A 23121-nucleotide genomic window follows, 5' to 3' on the forward strand; every position below is an offset into this window, starting at 1 on the left:
GTCACAGTGAGCTGTTCGGGTGGACTCTCCAAAATCTGTACATCTGACTGAAGATATGAGGAAACACTTTTGGAGAAATGTAGTTTTCAGATTCAAGTCCTGTATCCACTATGCTTTTACATATATCCTGAACTAAAAGGCCAATGGGGTATAAAGCCTATATACAGTGCAAACCTGATATTATTAATAATTACTCATTATGTCGTCTTATTTTAATGCACAAGACATGTCCTACCATGCAATTGACTGTTAATTTAAACACAAGATACTTGTGCTCAAAAAGAGGATTCATTCTCAGTGAAGAACCTTGGAGCTCTAATCTGCCTCTATACCTGCCAAAGAGCAGTGATTCCTAACACGTCTCTGGGGGTCATCAGGTGGAAACCTCCCTTCAACAGTGTTTCGCCTACTTAGTCCCACTACACCTCCAGGAGGTTAGGCAGTGAACTCCGGCGTCCCAGAGTCACCCCCCACTAGGGGGGGTGACTCTGGATTATAATTAATCCAAACCTCTTGTTTAGCATCTAAATATTGACTCCTAGTGGTAAAATAAATGCCTTGACACTTTACTTCCTTTTCAATGGGTCTGTTTAATAGTCCATTCATTACAATTAAGTGTTCAGTTGGCCTAATTCTCTGTCAATCTCCGCCCATATCAAATAAGAAATGGGAGGCTGTTGAGCGTGGGGTTGCCAGGTTTGAGGGAATCCTGCATTCTTGTCTCAGTATGAATAAGTCAAATGTTTGACTCCTTAAATCAGATATATGAGATGGAGAACTATGATATCTATCTCACAATTTTTACTTGACTAGCATAGATATTTCTATTTTTGTCATTACAAACATTATACCCCAACAGAAATGGGTTTCCTTATTAAGTTATTTTTGACAATATTTGCTCGTTCTGTCAAATATACAATGTTTTTGTTACACGTCAGATTAAATGCACTCTTGGTGAAGGAATTTAACTTAAAATTGCATTTATGGTGGTCTAGAGCAAAATGTATTATTTATTAAATCCTAAATGATTTGCTGCAGAAGTTTAGATCATGCAATCATGACAACCTCAGGGTGCAAATACTGAACTGAATGGGAACTGAAGGTTCCCATTCAGTGCAGTATTCACAGCAGACTACGAGTTCATTATATGACCAGAAACCCAAAAAGTAACCAGTACATCCTGGAAAATACTAAATGGGTCCAGATCTGTGTGTTCAGAAAGTTTCATGTCTCCTGTGTGCACAATATAAACTGCAATAACTGAATTGAGATTGAAAGGTAATTTTTGACCTGAGAAACACTTGATGACAAATAACTTTTAAACCAACATGCACCATAAGTGCATGGAAAAATGAAAATTCCATAATGGGATTTGAAAGCTCCTGAATAGCTACTAAGAGGATCTGGTGGTAAGATTATTTAGTTAGCTGTAATAACAAAGGTGCTAGATTTTGACACTTGTGCTCAGGACAGAGTCACATGGTTATATTATAATGCAGGATCAGCCTTTCTGAAATTGTAAATTTCCTAACAGTTTCACAATAAATCTACTCAAAACCTACTGATTCACAGTGAACTTGATTTTGGGAGCCCTGGGAGGTCTGAGGTCACCGTATAGTTGCACATGTTGCCCATATACTTTGTGTCCAAATATCATGAATAGCTTTTAATATGTTAATGTTGTAAGACAATATTATTGTATGTTTATAATACCCTCTAACTACTCTATATCCTACTTGCATCACTGAGAACAATGCTGCTTGTGTTATTTGAACGCTGCAGAAGGGGGATCAGAACTACTTTATCTGGCAACCATACACGGCTGTGACGTGACCAAGCCCGTAGTGCAGGGTGCATCTGGAAGTTGTCGCCATCATATCTGGCTAAATGTTAACCTAGCCCTCAAGTCAGTCAGCCGTTGTGTTCGAGGTTATGAAGTTAATGGCATCACTAACCTCTATTTGTTTCTTCTGTCGGGTTTCTGTGAACTGTTGTGATGTTATTAATCAGTAAACGCGTCTAGGACTGTTGAAATATTGTGTAGTTTACTCACATTAGCAGTGGCTAATTTTCAGAGCACACATTAGCAAAGCTGGAGTCTTGAGAAGCAGCAAGGGGCGGTGGGCTGCTAAAACTGTCGCTAGCTAGCAGCGAACCAGCTGATTAGCTGGCTGGCAAGAAAATCATCGGGAGTCATTTAACGCTAAAGTGAATAAAGCCACGGCTGTGGATGTTGCTACATGCTCGCCGGTAGTTTCCGCTGCTGTCTCCTGTTTTTAAGTTAGTAACTTACCGTAGCCAAGGAGCTAGCAGCGTCACCAAGCTAGCTGCTAGTCAGCTGAGAATCCAAGAAGATTTTTAGCTAACAAAGCTAACTAAATAAACTGGGACTGGTCTGCGACGGTGGGAGTTTGTTAAACTGGAGCTGGCATCGCCACTTTTCCTGTCTTTAACACGTACGTCCAACCATATATGCTACTATTCATATTTGTGATGATGCTTATTATGGCCTTTCTGTAGAGTGCTAAATCAGCTAACTTCTTTTGCAAAGTCTCAACCTGTTTTTCCCCTGCTGCAGCTATGTTAGCCAGCTACATCTACCTAGTACATACCGTAGTTGTCAAGATAGTTTTGAAATGTGATGTAATTGCATAGCTTTGTATTTCACTTCATGTAACTGTTGATAGGGCAGTGTTATTGACTATGATGTTGATGTTGTCTTTGGGCATTTCTGTGTTTCACAGCAGGCTGTTGGGCCTGACAACTGAGAGGATGTCTGAGGGAGAGAACAAACAGGCCCCTGACACCGTCCAGGACGGGAAGTCGGACCCGGTGGCAGCTGCATCCACAGGTCAAGGAGTGTCCTCTGTGTCTCCCCCTGTGTCCATGGTGACCCAGCCTCCAGCTACTGCTGCCACAGAGGATGAGGAAGAGGAGAGCGAGGATGAGTCAGAGATTTTGGAGGAAAGCCCGTGTGGACGCTGGCAGAAACGCAGAGAAGAGGTAGGGGATATGTCTGCGGAGGGGTCAGGTTTGTCTTGCATAAGGTATAGATAATGCCTGATGAGTTATTTTGTTTTCTGCCTGAAGGTGAATCAGCGCAACGTCCCTGGGATCGATAATGCTTACTTGGCCATGGACACTGAGGAAGGAGTTGAGGTGGTGTGGAATGAGGTCATGTTCTCAGAAAGGAAGAATTTCAAACTACAGGAGGTGGGTGCAGTGCCGGGCCAATGCAGTTGTGCCCGAAGCAGTTATGTGCACTACATTGTGAATGAAACAAAGATAGTAATGAATATTACAATGATTATGTCAGTTAGACAACAGCGTTTATACCTGCAGAGAACAAAATGTACAAACAAGGTTTTTAAGCATTGTGTTTTCTGTGTTTAGTAGCTTTGTTTATTGTGATCTCCCCAACAATGCAGAAGCCTGCTGGTTTTCGTGTTCCCCTTTGGCTTTAAGCTCCTTAGGCAAGTGGTCAGACTTGTTGCTGCCAGCAGCACAGCAAAGTACACGCTGTACCTGAGTAGTTGCAGGAACAATTTTCAGAAATTTCAGGAGAAGGGAGTAAGCAGACTGGAAGAAGTGGTATTTAAGGCTCTGGTTTGCTTAAACCCTTTGGCATTTAAGGCATTTGGCTTGATGGTTTTGCATCATTCTGAAGTGGTTTTTTGTATTTTCTCTTATTTTGGTTGCTGAAATGGCATCAGGTGAAGATTTAGTCTCCTGCTTCCTGCTTCAAATAAAAGTTGTCAAAGTCGTATTTCTGTGTTGGTTGGCTAATGAGTGCCCTTGAGCAAGGCTTCCTGCCCACAGCTGCTATACTTTGAGCTGCCAGTTTGTTAAAGACTGTTCGCAACAGGCAGCAAGTTTTTAATATTTATATTTGTTAGTGTTAAAAAGCTGATTGTTTTTATGGAGTAAAGAGCCAGACCCCCAGTGGCTTTTAATGGACACGCATTCACAGCTGTGGAATTTGCATTTGACTTTTGCACTTCGATGATCTGTCTGACCACTAGTTCAACCTGCTGGCCAAGAGAAGGCCAGGCCATTAAAAATGTTTCTGTTGTTAAGCACGGTGCGCTCATTTGGGCTGAATTGTTAAACTGTTCACAGCACTCATTTTATTAATAGGTTTATACTATTGTTTGCAATATGTGAGGTTATGGATTAATGATAAAACACTTCTATTTTTTCCACAGGAAAAAGTCAAAGCAGTTTTTGACAATTTGATCCAGCTGGAGCATTTGAACATTGTGAAGTTCCACAAGTACTGGGCCGATGTCAAAGAGAACAGAGCGAGGGTAGGAGCGAGGGTCTCAAAAAATCCCCCTTTTTATCAAATCGTATAAAAAGCATTAAGTGTCATGGCTTTTACAATGACGTGCTTCTGTTTGTGTGCAGGTCATTTTCATCACTGAGTACATGTCGTCAGGAAGTCTCAAACAGTTTTTGAAAAAGACAAAGAAAAACCACAAGACCATGAATGAAAAGGTGCGAAAGCTGTGCTGTAGCTCATCGGCGGATTTTCAAATGAAACTACTTGGAAGCAACGCTGACAAACAAACATGTTTTACATGAACTTCTATTTTCGGTAACCTGTTTTTTGTCTGACAGGCCTGGAAGCGCTGGTGCACACAAATACTGTCTGCTCTCAGGTGAGTGAGGGATCAGAAGGGTTCATGTCTTTAAGCTATTTACCGGTGGAGCATTGACACGATTCACAGTCCAAATACCAACATATGTTTACTACAGCTTCAGGGAATCAGCTATCTTATCGTATCTTAGCTATCTTTTTTGTTGACTTTATCTGTGTTCAATTGTCTTCAGCTACCTGCACTCATGTGAATCTCCCATCATCCACGGCAACCTGACCTGTGACACCATCTTCATCCAGCACAATGGCCTCATCAAGATTGGCTCAGGTAGAGATCATTTAAAGCTAGAGAGATGTTTAAGAAAAATAGATCAGGACAGTGTAAAGCCAGTTAGTGTAACGTCCCTCTTTAGTCCAATATTTGATTTCGATTCTACAGCTGCCCTCACTATTATTATTATTACTTAGTCTTGTTTTAGTATTGTTATTATCAAGGCTTTTTCTCCACTGTTTTAGTCGCTCCAGACACCATCAATAACCATGTGAAGACCTGTCGGGAGGAGCAGAAGAGCCTTCACTTCTTTGCTCCGGAATATGGAGGTAAGATCCTCTCACCTGTTTGAGCGACCGTCGCGGTGTGCTGTCGTGTTTCTGTGATTCTGATCAGCTCATTTCTGCTTTCAGCCGTTGCCAATGTTACCACAGCCGTGGATATCTATTCCTTTGGAATGTGCGCCTTAGAGGTGAGAGGAGACCTTGTGCTGCTCTGAGCCGTTAGCATAACCATTCATTGTTTTATTTATGGGAAGTGTGCGTGATTGGTCATGCACTAATGGTCTATGTATTAATGCATTCCTAAGAGAAATGTCAGCCCAGCTTCAGACATGTTTAGTGCTCGTGTTTGCTTTTTACATCAGTCACAGAAATGTTAGGATGTCAGTTATCTCTGTGTTTTGTCAGAAAAGAAATTTGGAAATGTAGTTCTTAATTATTTGGCTTTTTGTGTAAAAGACACTTTTTGTCTTGTCAAAATGCGTTACATAACAGGAGAGTGGCTGTTGTTGACTTAACGTTTGTGTGTACTGAATCGCTTCCAATCAACACCCGTCTTTGTCCAACCCCGTCCTCAGATGGCTGTATTGGAAATCCAGAGTAATGGAGATTCGTCTTATGTGTCCCAAGAAGCCATAAACAGTGCCATTCAGTCCCTAGAGGACCCACTGCAGCGGGTGAGAGAGGGAGAGGGAAGCACTTAAAGCCTGAATGTCTGCTCAGAAGAGAAATCCAGAACCTGAAGTTTTACTCCTCCCAAATGCTGTTTCAGGAATTTATCCAGAAGTGTCTGGAGGTGGACCCCTGTAAGCGACCCACAGCTAAGGAGCTGTTGTTCCACCAGGCCTTGTTTGAGGTGCCCTTACTCAAGCTGCTGGCTGCACACTGCATCGTCAGCCACCAGCGTGAGTGAAAACACACACACACACACACACACACACACAAAATGTTTTATCATTGTCAAAACTCTTCACTTTCTCATGCATTGCAGCACCAACTGGACCTTTTTAGATGTGCTTGCAATCGTGGTAAACATGTCAAAGGCTGCCGAATATATAGACAAATGTTTCGAACACGCCTGAGACTGGAGCTTCATCAGTTTGCCTGTAAAAATGACAATCATGAGTGAACACTCACCTGAGCGCTGTCTTCTCTGTTTACCTGTAGACATGATTCCAGAAAATGCTTTAGAAGAGATGACAAAGAACATGGACCCCAACTTGGTGATTGTTGAGGCCAAGGATGGAGTTCAGATGAAGTAAGTCTGAGTATAGAAAGCCACACAACACTGATGTATGGAGAGAAGTAGATGAAAATCCTGGATCACAATACTGACAAGATTTTTGCTGGACTTTCATATTATTCTCATCTAGTTTCAGTTAAATGATAGAATACCTGAACCTGCTTTGGAGGAGTGAAATATAAAGTGTACTTTTTTTAGTTGCAGGTTTAGTCACGCTCTGGTCCTGAATATTCACCACAAGTAACCTTCTCTTCTCTTCCTCAGGCTCTCTCAGTTTCCTGCGCTCGAGCTGGACAAGTTCTTGGAAGATGTAAGGTAAGAAAAAATCAAACTTGGAATCAAAATTGCTGTTGATTGTCCCTTGATTTGAAGATTCTGGCTCGAATGCTGGACCTGCTGGTAAAATTAGGCAGGATAGAAAAATGAGAATTGCTCACGATAACTGCAACAACTGATTGACGCCAAAAATGGTAAACTGTTGTTTATCGCTGATGAATCATGTGACAAATCTGTCAAACGTGAAGTAGGGCATCGTATCCGCATGCTAGACTCACATGGTCAGTAAAACCATCATTTTAAAAATATCCTGCAGTATTCAAGGCACAACTACACAGCATGAAATCTCCTTTTTCCTTTGATGTTCCAGGAATGGGATCTATCCTCTGACTGCGTTTGGGATTCCATGTCCGCAACAACCTCAGCAGGAGGCGGTGAAGTCGCCCATAGTGCCCCCCTCAGTGAAGACCCCGACCCCTGAACCTGCAGAGCTTGAGACCAGGAAGGTAAGAACTACATGTAGTGATGCACAGAAGTGAGATATCTGTAAAATTTAGTGAACAAACAAATCGTTATTATTACAAAACCTGTTAAGGCTTCGTATAATTACATTATTTACTGTCCAAGACATGAGTGCTGTAAAACGAGTGATTGGAATGAATATTAAGCAGATTATTTTATGTGAATATTGAACCAGAGATGAGTTTTCCTGATGTTTTTGGAGCTTCTTATACAATTCTCTGTCTGTGTTATGTTTTTTTGAACAATCATGCATAACTAAACAGCCTTCTGCATGTATCATTCATCCGTTTCTGATCACAGTCTGTCAATGTGTCACATACATATTAAGCTGTTTTCTGCTACTTCACAGGTCCTTCAGATGCAGTGCAATATTGAGCCTGTTGATGAGGGCACCAAGCATCATGTAAGTAGTGTGTCTACCTCAAAGTGTCATCAGGTCTTATGTGAAAGTGCTTTATGTGTTCTCAGACTTTTGAAATGACTTCTTGTATTCTCCTTTCAGCTGACCCTGCTGTTGAAACTTGAGGATAAATTAAACAGGCACTTAAGCTGTGATTTGTTACCAAGTGAGTATCTTTATGGATGTGTGGATGTTCCAACTTCAGCACTTTTTGTGACATTTTTGTGCCTAATTTAATATTTTAAATTAGAGATCCCATGATGATGACGTTAGTGGAGGGAGGGACAGGGAACAAAGGTTGTAAGCCAGATGCAAACTGGGAACATTGTGGTTCATGGGCGCCTTAATCCTAAGGCCACCACAGCCCACGTCACCCTGAGTTTTAGTCATTTTAGTTTTAAAGCTTCAGTAGCTGTTGCATATAAAGACAATGCAATCTATACACACCTTTTGGAGGTTTCTTAGGTTTTGTTAACAGTTAAGTGTGGCCTAAGAACATAATGGATGATTTCTAACTCATGAAACGTCTGCCAGGTCTTTTAAAATGTTCATGTTTCAGCATCAGTTTACAGTCTTCCTCTGCAGCTACTTTTGGTGATTTGCATTTTAAACGGTGCATTAGTGTGGCCACCTGTTACTTCCTCCTGCTGTGTGTGGAAATGTGTTTATCACATCACCCTTTTGTTTATGGTTCACATTTGAGTGCATGCTGGTAGAACATGCATATCACACTATTTGGGAAGCTGGTCATATAAACTTTGCTTGACAGCATCATTAATGCTACTAGTGACACATAAACACTTCAAACACATGTTAGATGGTTGGTAATTCTGACATGATACGGTTGTTGTCAGTCTTGTGACTGCCTTGTGTTTCTGTTCAGATGAGAGCGTGCAGGAGCTGGCTGTGGAGCTTGTTCAGCTGGGATTCATCAGTGAGGTAAGTGGAGTTCGTCGTCATCACCCCGCTGTCCTGAACACTCAGCTTCCGAGTAGAACAGCCCCCCTCCCAGGATCTTATTTAACCTCGCTGTCACTCCGTTTCAGGGCGATCAGCCACGACTTGCATCCGTTCTTGAAGAGGCCTTTTCAAAGTTCTACAGCCGGAACGGTTCTCTCAATCCGGTGACTGTTTCCTCGTAGCGGAGGACTCGCTAGGCCTTTTTTCCGCCCTCCTCGTCCTCTACGACAGGACTAGCTTTTTGCTCCACCTCTGATTTGCAGGAAAGCTTTGCGAGGACAGAGGAGGAAGCCTTGGTCTGGTTGCAGATCCTGCAGCCTGTTCTTGTATCTTCTGGTGGGAAAAGCTGCCACTAAGTGGTTGTCGCTTTCTATCTTTTTTTTTTTTTTTTTCTCCCCTCCCACCCAATACAGCCATCTGCTTCTCTTTTTAAAAGAGGAAATCTTAGTCGCAACTTAAAGGAAAATACAAATGTTTTCACTTTTTGGCTTATTTCCATCAGTTGTAAATGGTAGAGGTAAGCCACACAAAACTGGATAACAGCAGTGTTTTCCTTAAGTCAGTATTAAAACTGTATTTTAAACATTTTTACTTAAAACTGTTAAATAGTTGTCTGTATAAAAAAAAAAATCTTTGTCCCGGCATACTGAAGTGTATGTATTATGGTGTCGTAAGGTTAAGTCTGGTCCTTTAAACTTTCTCTTAAGCGGCGAGGGAGGCATCTCCCTACCTTGTGTCGGTTTTTCGAAAGACTCTCAAACGCATCAAGCTCAGAATACAAGAGACGCAGCGTCCCATTTACTTCAATAGTGATACATGAAGTACGCAGCTGCAACACAATCTAAAGAGCTGCAGCTGAAATATTAAAGATCAAGCTATTTATTTGTGTATCTTTTCTTGAGTGTGTACTGTAATTCACTTCCAGCACTAAGGCCGGTGGTTGTCTGAATGTAAGCTTTTAGTTGCTCTTTCTTTAAATCATTTTCTGTGAAAAGCGGGGTGTCGTCGCCTGACTGTGGTCCAATTACTACTGTAGCTTCTGTTTATCAAGCAGCCCGTCGCAGCACTTATCAGTTAGGCCTGGGTCAATTTAAAAAGTTGTCTTTAGGAGGCACGTCACACAGGAGAGGTTGGTTTAGATCCACGAGAAGATGCTTTCGCGTCAAAGCTCACGATCTGACGGATGTCGTCAACATGTTGGGTGCATGTACGCTCTTCTGTGTCTTAATGGAAACTGATGCATGTAACAAGCTCGCTCCTCATTTTAATGACAACGGTGATAGATTCAAGTTATTTATCACTTAGTGGACAGTTTTTCAGCTTAGGCCTGTCAGCATTTATAGTTTGTGTCTGAATCTCTTTCTCCATGGCTGCAGTATTCTGTGTGACACCACAGCTAAAACTTGCCCTCCCGTGTAGATGTTCAGTTATGGGCTCAGACCACCCTTATATGTTAACTGTTCGGGGATCTCTCTGCTAGTTTGCACTGCTGTACACTTTTATATCCTGTTTGAAATGTCCTGTGGCCTCTGGCTCCTTCACACTAACCGGAGGAGCTTAGATGATTTGGAAATGGCGTCGTTCAAAATTTCGTCCGTGATCCGGTCTTGTCTATGCTGTGACTACCTTCTGATAGGGTCTGTAGATACTGCGAGATACAAGTGTGGGACTGCCTGGCATGCTTGTAACCATCTTGTACACTGTATGCTGGACACTGTGCTCTGTTTCTGCAACGCATTTACCCTCTTTTTTCACTTCCCAAAATAAAAATTTACACTATCAGCACTTCAGGTCTTTGTTTGGTGTCTCGTCTTGCGTTTATCACAAGTTCACGACGAGGGGATTTCCAGCAGTACGCGAAACCACACAATAAGCGCTATACTGAAATGTCAACTTCTCGATCAGGGGAAGTATATTTAGAAGATGTAAAATCAGTGGTTCCAAACCTGGGAGTCCAACCTCTTTGGGCCTAAAACAAGGGGTTTGAATGACTAAAATGATCTGAGAATGCCTCTCTTTGGTAGACCTGCTGTAAGGGGTCATGATCCACAAAGGTTTCAGGTTCAGTGCTTAATAGTTGCATTTGAAATCCATTATAGTAAAGCTTTTAGAGTGTTTCCCCTTGCAGAAAATGAAGTAATACTATAGTAATTCTTTAAGTAAAATGATGCACACAGACACAAATGAGACAAATTTCAATTGTTTAGATTATTTATACAAAAAAACCTTCCTGGTGTATCAGGAGCGTGATCTCTACCCTCAGAGCATCACTGTTTGAATTCATCATTTGTTCAAAATTTTAAGAAACTGTAGCCCTTGTACAAGTATATTCATGTACATACTTAATGTCACAATGTGTGCTCAAATAACAGTTGAAGAAAACACGTTTTCATGCTGACAAACACATTGCCGTACAAAATTACAGCAGTATAATAAAAGTACAGCAAGACTAAAAAATATTTTTGATATAAAACACCCTAGAAACACACTCTAAATAAAAAGCTACCAAAATGGCGACATCCAGCTCAGGAGCGTTTTTCAGCTGCGTGGGTATTTTCAATTCTGTACAACGTGAGTTAAAAAGAAAACAGAATACAAAAACAGTACATAGCACTTCAATTCAAACACATTACTTTTTCACATTAAATTTGTGTTTTACTTCCCAGTTTGAAAGTAATGTATATAGGCACAGTAATTAAATTCATGAACCACGTTTGGTCGACGCCATTCCTCGTTATGCACAACTCCACTTCAACTCAAAGTGTAATTCTGGCCACCCAAACGCGGTGGCGAGCGTTCAGTTCGCCTTTTCACACGTTCTCTCTTTTCCAGGAGTTTGCCACTGAAGAGGTGCCAAGCGTCAAGATGTAGCCGTTAGCTGTCAGTGGAGACAAAGGGAGATAATCGCAGCTCCTGCTGCTGCATCTCAGGTCACTCTGATAATTCAACAATCGCTGCGGCTCGTTCTCGAGAAACTCCCACATCGCCGGCAGGAAGATTCACACGAAAAAAAACAAACAAAACAAACCCCGATGCCTGTTCAATCGAAATGTCCGCAACTCTGAAGGGTCTCGTTCCAAAAGATGCTAAAAAGTGTTATCACGACTCTCATCTTCAGCACAATTCAAATAATCTTAATCCACTATTTACAGGCACAAACGAGCATCTTGCTGCATACTCGCCTTGAATAAGAAGATGTCGTCAGTTAATAATTATATTTATGCTTTGAGAGACTTGTATATAGAATACTTATTGGACCTAATATTTGCATCTAATCAAATAAAGGTTTATTTTATTTTTTAAATTCAAAGGTAGCTCATAAACACAACTACTGTAAATGGGATTTAATAATTCCATATTATAATTCCTCATGTCTCTATAATGATATTGAGACATGCATTAAGATATTTGTCACAGTTCTCATGTCTAAATGAACATGAAATCTTAGTATTTCAACGGGCCTTTTCCACAGAAGACATTTTATCACGTCATGACAGGAAAAGCATAATAAAATGAACGATGGCTGAATTCCATTTAGCCGCTTCAGTTTCCTGGTATTGTGCTTGCTGGCTCTCTGTCACGTCTTACTGGGACACGAGTGAAAATGTCTGCTGTTTAAGGCCTATTAGATCCTTTTGTTCTAATATCTAAAAATCATTTGGCTCAAAGAGATGAACAAGATTGTAAAATTGTATCCTGTTACTTTGAATGCGTTAGTCAATATCGCTGCAGATCAACAACTGAAACATTATAGTCTCTAAATCTTATGTATACTTATTGATACTTTGAATGCATTTACTGAGTGGGGACTTTTACTGTCGTGACAGGAAACCCAGTCAGTGAGTCATCAGGTCTTTTAAAGCGACAGCAGGTGGCTTGTAGCGAACTTTAAACTGAGTGCCTGAACAACAAATTCATGTTTACTGATGTGAGATCATCGTTTTGGGGTCCAGCTTTCTTTGAACAAAGCTTTAACAGGAGTCGTTCAGTGTTTCATCTCTGAATCAGGGCCTGAATCTGAAGACATGTCGCGCTTTTCTCTGCTGCATCCCTTCAGCCCTGCGTATCAGGTATCGTATTTTGGAGTGAAACTCTTCAACCCTTGACGTGTGATGAATCAGGAAATATATGCAGTAATGTCAAGTTAGCACCGTCAGTGCAGCGAAAAGGCATTCGACTTGAGGAGGGTCATTCTGGCTCCACTCATGGCTGGAAGTAGATGACTTCATGGTGTCGTTTAGCTCTGTTATAAAATCCGTTAGGCTTTCGGGAGTCTGCCAAAGAGGTCTGCGGATCTGAAGAAGGCGATGACGTCCTTTATTTCTTCAGACACTGGTACATCAGCGCTCGTGGGTTCAGCATGTAGCGCTCAGAGTTGAGTAACTTGGTGAGATACTGCGGCACCGGAGGCCGCGGGGCCATGTAGGATACGGCGGGACTGACCGCCATCACCTCGGCAATCTTCTGCTTCATCTCCCTGATCTCCCGGTCCTGCTTCATCACTTTATCTGTAGGACAGGACAAGCCGACATATGAGAGGGTGACATTCAGAATATTTCAAGCCTGAAATGTCCAAACGATCAAGGACCTTGCTCACCGATCCTTACGGTGTCACAGGTTACAAACTTGTTGGGGGCATTTATTGGATTTCTCTGCTGAGGCCTCTAACTGCACTATTTGGGGTGGTTGAGGCAGGTAGAGTGAAGGACAGGTATGAAGTCCAGGCCTTCTTTCTATCTATTTTAAAAGCAGGATTCTTAAGGATTATTCTCTTCTCTCAAGTTTCCCCAACTATAAAAACTACTGTTGTGTAAAATCCATATGGCAACTGTCTCTGAGTTCAAATCCCTTTAACGACCAAAGAAGAATAATAGATAAAAGCAATGACAGAGCAGACTAGACTAGACTACTGCTGATTGGCTAACTGCAGCCATGATTACTGTAGAGTACTTAAATCCTGTCCAGGCATAATACAGATTTAGATCCAAAGACAAAATGTGCAAAATTTCAACTGAATTTCAGGAACAATTTTGCTGAATGTATCAGTGTTGATGTGTCAGGCAAATCTGGCTGCTGTTGCCTGATATGTTCAAGCGTGATTGCAGTTTATATAAAACAGGCCACATTTTAAAGACATTGGCATGTGGCATGCTACTTCATACAGGATATCAAAAAAGTTAATAAATGTGTCATCTAAATACACGATGCAGCATGTCTGGTGAAGTTAAATTTGTACAGCCGAAGGTAAAAAAAAAAAAAAAAAAAATGCAGAGGAGTAATCTGCTCATACATAAACCTGTGCAGCCTAAATGAAAACATTTGTCTTCAAATGAGCAATCTAGAGAATGTAATTCACTGTATGGCCAAAAGTAAAGGAGTGCAGCTATAACATACGCAGCTTTATGGCCACATGGTGGTGCTGTCGGGTGCCGATTCCCAACAAAAACTAATCACCTGTTCTAATTTGATGCCAGTTTTTGAGATATCCTGTTAACAGACGTGGGAACAAGTTGTAGAACTCACACCAAACCGGCACTGAGAAAACAGGAGAGTTTAACCTTGAGCGATCTCCAGCTGCCTGCGGGCGTCTCCCAGAGCCGAGAACAGGTCCAGCTTGATGCGAGTCTCGGCGCTCAGGTTGTACTCCAGGTGCTGAGCCTTCTCCTGCATGGCCGACAGCGTGGTCAGCATCATGTCCGTGTCTTTCTCCACACAGCGGTACTTTCCCAGAGCCTGAGTCCAGAGAAGCATTAGACAGTAAGATGTTGAGGCATCAGTCAGCCTGAAGGAGTCGGTGCTTTGGCTTCCCAAGTATCTTCGCCTTTTTGCAATTTAACAGTCAGCGATGTTTAGGTTCATTCACTTAGGGAACCAGCGCACCACAGAGAAAACAATCACCACACACGGATGAGGAATTTGCCAGCCATTCAAAAAACATGAAAGCTGCACAATACTCCAGAGGGATGGTTCTTTCTGTGTTAACACTGACTTTGAACGGGACGCTTTGAGGGAGGTGACCTGTCCTCTTTTATTAAAGCAGTGCAGTGTTTTTATGAAAGACCTGGCTTGTGTGTCAGCATGCTTCATGGAGAGGATGCCACTCAAATGAAATACCACACAGTACAACGACGTACACACCTGATGCCAAAACAACAAAAACAATCATACAATATAACTGCAGACTGATGACAAGGTGCAATATGTTGACTGCAGGCTAAAATTAAAGGAAAAAAAAACACTAAATGTTCCCACTGGAAAACGTTCAGTTTTCTAACAGATTTTACAAACACAGAGAATTAAAGACATGAAAATCAGAAACAACGGCAAAACGACTACATGACCAAACTGAGGACAACCAAGCACTGCACCACTTGAGACTCACAAGACATTTAAACTCACAAGTTCATTCCCAAAGAGAGTAAAAACAGATACCTCAACATCACTCTCTAGATCTACCACACGACTCTCTTTCACTTGATACTCCAGCTGTAGTTGTTTGTACTCTGTCTCTAGATCTTTTACTCTTTTCCTTAACATTTGGGTTTCACAGTGTTCCTGCCTGGTGTAAGAGATGGAGAGAATAAGAGTTTTGAGCTGTGACAGAGGGCTTTCATTGGAAATGAAGACCAGTTTACACAGAAAGAAACATGACAGTTCATTTGCATATATATTTTTTTACATTTGTCTTGTCTTTTTTTTAATATATTCTGCACATGTAACGAAGATAGTTACATAAAATGCAAGGAAATAAATTAATCTGTAAAAACATCACATGCATATTAAAGGAATAGTTTGACATTTTGGGAAATATGATTCTTCACTTTCTTGCCAAGGCTTAAATGAGAAGATTGACACCACTGTCATACTGAATCATAGACTGTATAAAACATGGACGTAGTCTCTGTGACGTCACCCACAGGTTTCTGAAGAGCCATGTGCGACCAAGCGAAAACACGTTTATTTCTGCTGTAAATTTGGGCATTTCTATACAAAGTTCTATGGGGAATGATTCGCTTTTGGAGCCAGCCTCAAGTGGTGATTTGAGGAACTGCAGTTTTTGTTGGCTTCATTTTTCAGCCCTGGAGGTTGAACTTTCATTATAACTACAGTTGCTGTTAGCTTAGCTTAGCACAAAGACTGGAAACAGGGGGAAACAGCTAGCCTGGCTCTGTCCACGGGGACAGTGAGCACCTCTACAGCTCACAAAGATTCTACACATGAGATTCTGAACTTTAATATAGCAGCAAACAACTATTTGCTGTGTGAAGATATTGTGGAGTCCTGAGAGTCCAAAACCATGTCCCCCTGTGAGTGTTTAAATCTTTTCCAGAGTTTCTCTGGTATTTGCTTTGGTAGCCAGTTGCAGGTTTTAGCTAGCCAGTGTTAGCAGGATAGCTAGCAAGCTAACAATTATGTTGAATTTAGGTCACTCTGCAGATTGAAAAAAACTTCACAGAGAATGTGAACAGAACCTTTAAGAATCATTTGTTTTAACGCGTACAAAAAACAAAGAGTAAAAACAAAAATTTGTGTTTTTATTCTATTTGATCTATTTCTGATCCAAGAAATCGTCTTGGAAAGATAATTCCCATGAAACCACAAACGGCTATTTTGTACAACGAGTGAATTAGTTATTTTAAGAGGTGCTTGTAGTCAGATTTTCGTACCTTTGGACAGAGCCAAGCTAGCTGTTCCCAGCCTTTATGCTAAGCTAAGCTAACAAACTGCTGGCTCCAGCTTCATGCTGAACACACGGAAGTGAGAGCGGTATTAATCCCCTCACCTAACTCTTGGCAAGAGAGCCAACAAGCATAATTCAAACTATTTCTTCAAATGTTCAGCCATACGCTAACAGCAGCATTTCATTAGACTCAGGAGCAAACAAATGTTGGCCCAGCTTTACTTTCCGGGCATAAAGCCACTTCAGCAGCAAGGCATTTTAAAGGTCTGATAGGTGTGATTTACCTGTTCGTTAGACTCCGTGCTGTGCTGGCTGCCTCCTCCAGTTTCTGAGCCTGAAGCTCAGCCAACTGTTTCTCAGCAGAGAGTCTGGCCTCCGTCTCTGCTCTGGTCTTCTTCTCCAGCATGGCGCTGCTCTGTTTGTCCCTCTGCTTGGTTTTAGTCAGACAAAGAATCCTGGAGGAAAAGCATCAAACTCACTTTAAATGATGTCAAAAATAAGGCTATAAATAAGTGGGTCACCGCCACGTTCAAACAGACGAACGCCTCGAAAACAGACAGAAGATGTTAGATGTGTTTCTCATCATCCTTGTCGTCGTTGAGTCACTGGAGAGGACTTCGCTTTAAAAACTGGAGCATGTCTTATCAAACCTGTGCAGAGCATGCTCGTCTCAAACAGGATTTACAGCCTCTGGCTGGTGGGTGTGGATTTGATGTGGTAAATGTGTTGACTGCATGGACTAACAATTTTTCTCAGCACAGTTTTGAATGCGCTTTGACTCCTGATCTGTTTTTCCAAATAGAACTGTGGAGTCACATATTGTGGAGAAACATTTTTACTATTGATTAACAAGAGAAACACAAGACATACTTCTAGAAAATCGCACATAGGAAAGTAAAACCTAGTGCTCGTCATAACCCGATGCAAATCCACGGAATGTGGGCTAAATCTTTGAGCAAAATGTCTCTATAAATGTCTTTAACTGATGTAAACTGCACATTAGCTGGACCTGAAACGACTGATTAATTGAAAAATTCCATCAACATAAAACTAATCAGCAGCAACATCAATACTGGATTAGCCATCTATGTAATGCTAGAAATTCAGCTTCTATAATGTCCATTTTGGCTGTTGTTGTGAGTCTTCTATGATAGTAAATTAAACATTTTTTTGGATATTTATGACATTCTATTGACCCGACAATCAATTCCTAAACTAATCAAGAAAATAATCTGCTGAATAATCAATAATGAAAATAATTGTTTGCTGCAGCTCAAATATTACCTAAATGCAAAGAAACAGCCTAATCAAAGCATGTATCAAAAATGAACAATGTTGTACATCCACAATCAAAGACAGCGGATGGGTGTCAGAGAGCGGGTGTTAATATTGTGATGATCAGGAAACAATAACTTTGATAAATTATCATATTTACTGAAGTACTGAAAGTAGCTCAAACAAAAAAGCCAAATTTCAGCACACCACACTGATTCAAAGGGTTAGATTGTGTTATAGTAGCCCCAAACCACATAAATAATGATGAAAAATTAAATATTATTATGAATTTAAGATCTCGTGCTGTGAAAGACTCAAAGATTCAAGTGGTTATCATTCATTTATGGATGAGAATTATGGATGAGAACTGTGAGCCACAATCCCTCAACATGAAATATGACTTTATGTGATATTAATCATGGCCCAGCTTACAAAGACATCAGTCCTTGTGAGGATTGAAACATCTGCCCAAAAAACGGTTTGCTTTCGCAGCCGGTTCTGGCGGCGTCTCTGCTCACATTCATCGCTGCCTTCGCTTTATTTATAGACTGGTGTAACATGTAAAGCAGCCCACAGGGGGAGCCAAAGACGAGCTTTCAGCAGGGGAGCACTCACTTGCTCTGCAGCAGCATGTTGGACTGTCTGAGCAGGGAAACCTCTGGTCTCAGGCTCCTCTCGCTGTTGGTCAAGTTGCAGATGTGACTTCGCAGCTCCTGCTCGCTCTGCCTGCTCGTCTGGAGCTCGCCCTTCAGCCTCCTCAGCTCCTGCTCCAGCCTGAAAGATGCCGGGGAAGAAAAGAGATCTCTGAGGTCTGATTTCACCTCCGCATGCCCGGTTTAAAACTGTGCAGAGCTGAAGTTATAATAGTACCTGTTCATCTGCTCAGCGTGGTAATTGTGGGCTGCTGTGGCACTCTTGTCTGCTGCGTCCCGGTTGGGGCTGACTGTTTTTGAGCTGGATCTCTGTTTCTTCTCGGTCCTCCCTGCAGGCGGCGAGGGAGTGTTCGTGCTGCTTCTGCGGGCTTTTGGCGAGGAGCTTTTAGCCGCCCGCGTTGCTTTGCCTCCTTGCTCATCTTGAGGTAGATTTTCGGGGGCGGTCGAGGATTCTGGTCCTCCTGCCCCACAGTGGAGCAGATCTCTGGACTCACCGGGTTTGGAGGATGACAGCCGGCGGTTTGACTCGGCTGACCTCACCTCCTGCGTTCCCTTCTCCGTCGCTCTCTCCTCGCTGCGGATCTGGAGGCAGTCCACAGTGTGTCTCTCATCATGGGCCCCTGCAGCGCCGTTTTGACACTGATACTGAGTCGACTCAGGCTTTACCTTCCATTTTGAGCCTGCGAGCACAAGAAGAAACAAAAAAAAAGGTCAATATCATCTCTGTTATGATCTCACTTGTGCAGCCGGGATATGCCTTCGCCAGCTCAGTTTGTTGCATTTAGCTTATTATACAGATTGCTGCAGTCTAATGGACTCCCCTCCCTCCAACTTTACCTCAGCAGGATTGACTCATCTGTATTTCTTACCTAACTGACCTTCTCTGGTATTTATATCAGAAAACAATGCATTAAAAAGCATGCAAATGAGCAGCAGTCCACTTATTATTGTTGGGAGACACTTTGCATTGCACATGGATGAAAAAGGGGAGGTAACTGTATTGTGTTAGAATTGCCTCATTTGCTGAAAAGAATGAACCAGTGCCTGGAGAGTTTGTGAATTAACTTAGTTGTTAATTAGAACTGCAGAAAATCTAGAGAAGTTCACTGATGCATTAAAGGGATTTTTAATTTTTTTGACATTATAATTGTGCCAAGTCTTTCCCACTGTTCATGTGGAATAAACGGGGCCGTGCCGAGTGGCTACTTTGAGCGACGATTAAACAAACAGAAGAGCATCACCCGCAGAAACTCGCCCCTCTCATCTCACAGCACTGGACGCACCGCTTGATCGACGAGCAAAAATAAAACAGAATCATCCTGCCGACTGCAAAGACGGTGGATGCAAGTGTGTATAAACGGAAGGTGCAGAAGACTCACTGCTGCTGCCATCTGTGCCGGTCTTGGAGTAAACCTGCAGGCCTGGAGGGAGCGAGTGCTGCAGGAGGTGCATGTGGAAGTCGTTCTCACTCTGCACTGATTTCTGTATGCGCAGCTTGAAGATGTTGGTGAAATAGCAGGTGGCATAAAACCCCAGATACACCACAGGATATCCAATGCTGAATGTGAATAGAAAGGGGAGAAGACACACTTTGAATATGTGATATAAACACTTCAGCTACCAAATTCTATTATTGATGGTGACTCTATTCATGGATTTATGCATATTTTCGCTTCTTTTATTTCATACTTGGTCATTAGCGAGTAGCATAAAAGTAAATTCCCTCCTGCAATCTATGAAATCTAAGCATCAAGGCCAATTCATAACATCACACAGGGGATTAATAAAAGTTAAATGCTAAATTGGCTCAATTAATTTAATGGCAGACATTGAAACTCTTCTAAACTTCTTTATTCTTCAAAGGGCAGAGAGGGGGATTTGTATCCAATCAAAGTACCAGTGTGCAGCAAAAAGATGAGACAGGTTGGCATGAGAGGTTTTAAGGTCTTTGAGTCGAAGTGAAGCCTCTGTGTACACAAGCAGAATCCACAGGGACACCGTCGATATGCAGATGCCTTTCTCTGCAGAAACACAGGAAACACCAGGTGTGAAGACGACTGACGCACAGGTTCAAATAAAATTGCTGCTCATGCACGTACATTTTGAGTAACTCACTAAAAACGCAGCACTAAAAACAAAGCTTAGTTTGTGGGCAAAAGCAATAATCCACTCACCTGTGTGCCATATGTAATTGAATAATACATAGGTGCTCGCCACAAAGAACAGCCAGTGCAAAGGGACAAAAATTAAACAAAAGATGTCCAGAGTGAAGGCAGCACAAACAAAAACAACACAAATAACCTGCAAACAAAGAAAGCATCAAAATCAGTGAAAACGCAGTAAAAAAAATCTGGATTATTTGGACCACTGCACTCAACATGAAGTCACACAGCAGGGGTTCTCACCAGCCCGTGGCAGTGGAAAGTGGTGTACACACTCCCAAAGAAGAGCCAGCACGGCCACAGATACTCCAGTCTGAATTCAAGGATGAAGTCGGCCAGCAGCACCAGCGTCCACATCATCATGAACTTCAGGACGGTGTACGCACTGCAAGAGAGGCAGAGGAACAGTAAGAGGTCCAGCACTGGTAACACATCACACATCAGCAGGGAGGTGTGTTCAGGTTGGACAAATGTGACACAAATTTGTATTCTAGGCTCTTGATTCCAGTAAATAAAGACATTTCAGATGCAGCAGCGGCTCTTAAGCCACACACACACACACACACACACACACAGGCCAATAAAAGGCTGGTAAATCAGATACACATTGCTAAACCTATAATTGAGCAGCTGCATGTTAAAAATCAGTCTGTCCTTTTAAGTAGAGGCGCTGAAGAACAATGACTGCTCCCTCATTCGTTTTATCAAGCCACCGCGAGCCAAACAGGGGGCTGTGGTTTCCTCCTTTGTTCCTCTCATCCATAGGCTGCCATCACATCACCCCTTCTTTGTTTGGTAACCATGGCAATATTTCATCTGGAGGAGAGAGGGAGCACCACAGCATCCTTTTGCACATAGTTCAAATCTCCCTTTTTTAATATTAACGATATAAAGTGTACTCAAATGTGTCTCACGTGTATTTCTTTATAATAGACGCTAAATATGCAAGTTTTTAAACAACAATAAAAAGCAATATTTTATCTGAAAGAGTTCATATTTGCTTTACAATGTTCCTGAAAGAGTGTTTTAATTTATCAAGCTCAAATTTTACGTCCAGCTACCAAATATGCAAGTTATTTTAGAAGAAAAATAAACAGAACCTTTACTTCTTAAAAGGAAAGAAGTTTTTAAACCTGCCTTGTAATATTACTAATATGCTGCATTTAAATTAATTTCATCCCAAATGTGCAAGTTATTCCATAATAAAATGTGCATGAATTGTTAAGGTAATTTAGGAGCCTTAAAAAGAGACAGTTTGTATGTTCTATATATTAGATATTAATCTGTGTTAATTTTCTGTCTCATGTAAAACAATGCACAATTAAAACAAGTGGTTTCTTTCTGCTCAGGCAGTATTTCGTGGTCTGGACTCTGTCTAGACGCGTTTACATCCTGCTTTTATGTGCAAAATGAGACTGCTGTTGTCAATATCTGTCCAGACAAGCACAATGGGATCATTGAACGCATCGTTCGGCCGGAGGAGACAGTGTAAAAGCAGATGAAACAGCCCGAGGAGACGCAGGCCGTCGTTAACTTGCACAGCTGCTGATTTCCGTCTTTCTGTAAACAAATGTCGGGTGAAGTAACTCGCAGCGCGTTTCTACGCTTCTGCCCCCGCAGCCCGGCCGCTCCGGGGCCCGTTCGAGGCTCCGGAGCGGCTCGGACCCTCGCGGAGACACGGATGAGGTGATGGGATGCGAGGCAGACAGGTGACGACGGCTGAAATTCACACAAAGACGGGCACCACAACAAAAGCAGCCTCCGGCGAGGCGACGCGCGGCGCCCGCTACCTTTCCGACAGCTTCTCCGTTATTTTCAGCTTTTTCATTTTCCGAAGCCTGTTCGCGTCCACATAGCGTTTCTTCATCTTATGGCTTCTGCTCCCTCCGTGCTGTTTGTCTGCGCACCGCGGCGGCAGCGACGAAAAACACAAATAAGGGGAAGAAGATCCCTCCTGCTGGAAGAGGATGCTCAGTTCAACCTGTGATGATGGTGATGATGATGTCTGGGAACAAATACAGGCTACTGACTGGTTGTGCGCATGCGCAGAGGGTGCTGTACCTACAAGTGTTCATCGCAGGAGGGGAGCAGATCAACACACTGTACACACTGTTCCTAATATATGTTGTATTAATTAATTATTATGGCAACAATAAAAAAAAGTGACGAGCTGCCCGATAATAAATGCAATAACACATGCTACCAGCAGGGAATCACATCACTAACTCTGTGATTATAGCAACGGTTTATATGTAATAATATAAATAATATAAAAATATATGTATTTTTTGAACTTTTGGCACAATCAATTGTTACAATTAGTGCCTATTTACATGCTTGAGATGGATGAAAATAAACCATCTCAGCCTATAAGAACTGCAGTTTCTTGTGTTAAAGTTTGATTCATGATAAAGCTACATTTACTGTAGCTTGTCATCAGGGGTGGAAAGTAACTGAGTACATTTACTGAAGCAGGGTACTGGAGTACAATTTAGAGATTGTACTTTCAGCTGATACTTCTACTTTTTACTGCACTACATATATCTGACTGCTCTAATTACAGCAGAGCTACAGATTAAAAAGGAGTCAGATCACTCAAGGCTGTAAAACTGTAAAATCAATTCTACAACTCGCAGCTAACCAGAGGAGGGCAGCACAGTTTTGTGTGAAAGTGCACTGCAATAGTGAAGTCTGGGGGAGACAAAAGCATGGACAACCTTCTCTAGATCTGCAGAGGAAAGGAATGAGCTGATCTTGGCTCAAAGCTGGCAAAAAATAACAGCCAGATTAGAGGCCT

General features: G+C 41.9%; 2 protein-coding genes across 3 annotated transcripts; one reads left to right on the top strand and one right to left on the bottom strand.

Annotated features, from left to right (window-relative positions):
• The first annotated feature begins 1876 nt into the window (after positions 1 to 1876).
• On the top strand, positions 1877 to 10338 carry nrbp1 (nuclear receptor binding protein 1). 2 transcript variants are annotated; one of them, XM_041958345.1, is made up of 18 exons: positions 1877 to 2456; positions 2745 to 3003; positions 3091 to 3213; positions 4206 to 4307; positions 4408 to 4497; positions 4621 to 4661; positions 4834 to 4928; positions 5117 to 5200; positions 5285 to 5343; positions 5731 to 5829; positions 5925 to 6057; positions 6320 to 6410; positions 6660 to 6710; positions 7042 to 7177; positions 7543 to 7596; positions 7696 to 7759; positions 8477 to 8532; positions 8640 to 10338. In XM_041958345.1, the coding sequence occupies exons 2-18, from the start codon at positions 2773 to 2775 to the stop codon at positions 8733 to 8735; spliced, it is 1605 nt and encodes a 534-aa protein (XP_041814279.1). In that variant the 5' UTR covers positions 1877 to 2456; positions 2745 to 2772; the 3' UTR covers positions 8736 to 10338. The 2 variants fall into 2 exon arrangements, with proteins under 2 accessions (XP_041814279.1, XP_041814280.1); XM_041958346.1 differs by having other exon boundaries at positions 2748 to 3003.
• Positions 10339 to 10874: 536 nt separating this feature from the next.
• si:dkey-12h9.6 (macoilin-1) lies at positions 10875 to 22197 on the bottom strand. Its single transcript, XM_041958424.1, has 11 exons — positions 22115 to 22197; positions 20568 to 20709; positions 20337 to 20463; positions 20060 to 20183; positions 19542 to 19720; positions 18380 to 18842; positions 18125 to 18283; positions 16519 to 16689; positions 14986 to 15112; positions 14112 to 14286; positions 10875 to 13061 (listed from the first exon to the last, which is right to left on the bottom strand). Exons 1-11 carry the CDS (start codon positions 22189 to 22191, stop codon positions 12871 to 12873), a joined length of 1935 nt encoding a protein of 644 aa, XP_041814358.1. The 5' UTR covers positions 22192 to 22197; the 3' UTR covers positions 10875 to 12870.
• Between the last annotated feature and the right edge of the window lie 924 nt (positions 22198 to 23121).

The sequence above is a fragment of the Chelmon rostratus genome, chromosome 18 (genome assembly GCF_017976325.1).
Source record: "Chelmon rostratus isolate fCheRos1 chromosome 18, fCheRos1.pri, whole genome shotgun sequence".
Lineage (NCBI taxonomy): Eukaryota > Metazoa > Chordata > Actinopteri > Chaetodontiformes > Chaetodontidae > Chelmon > Chelmon rostratus.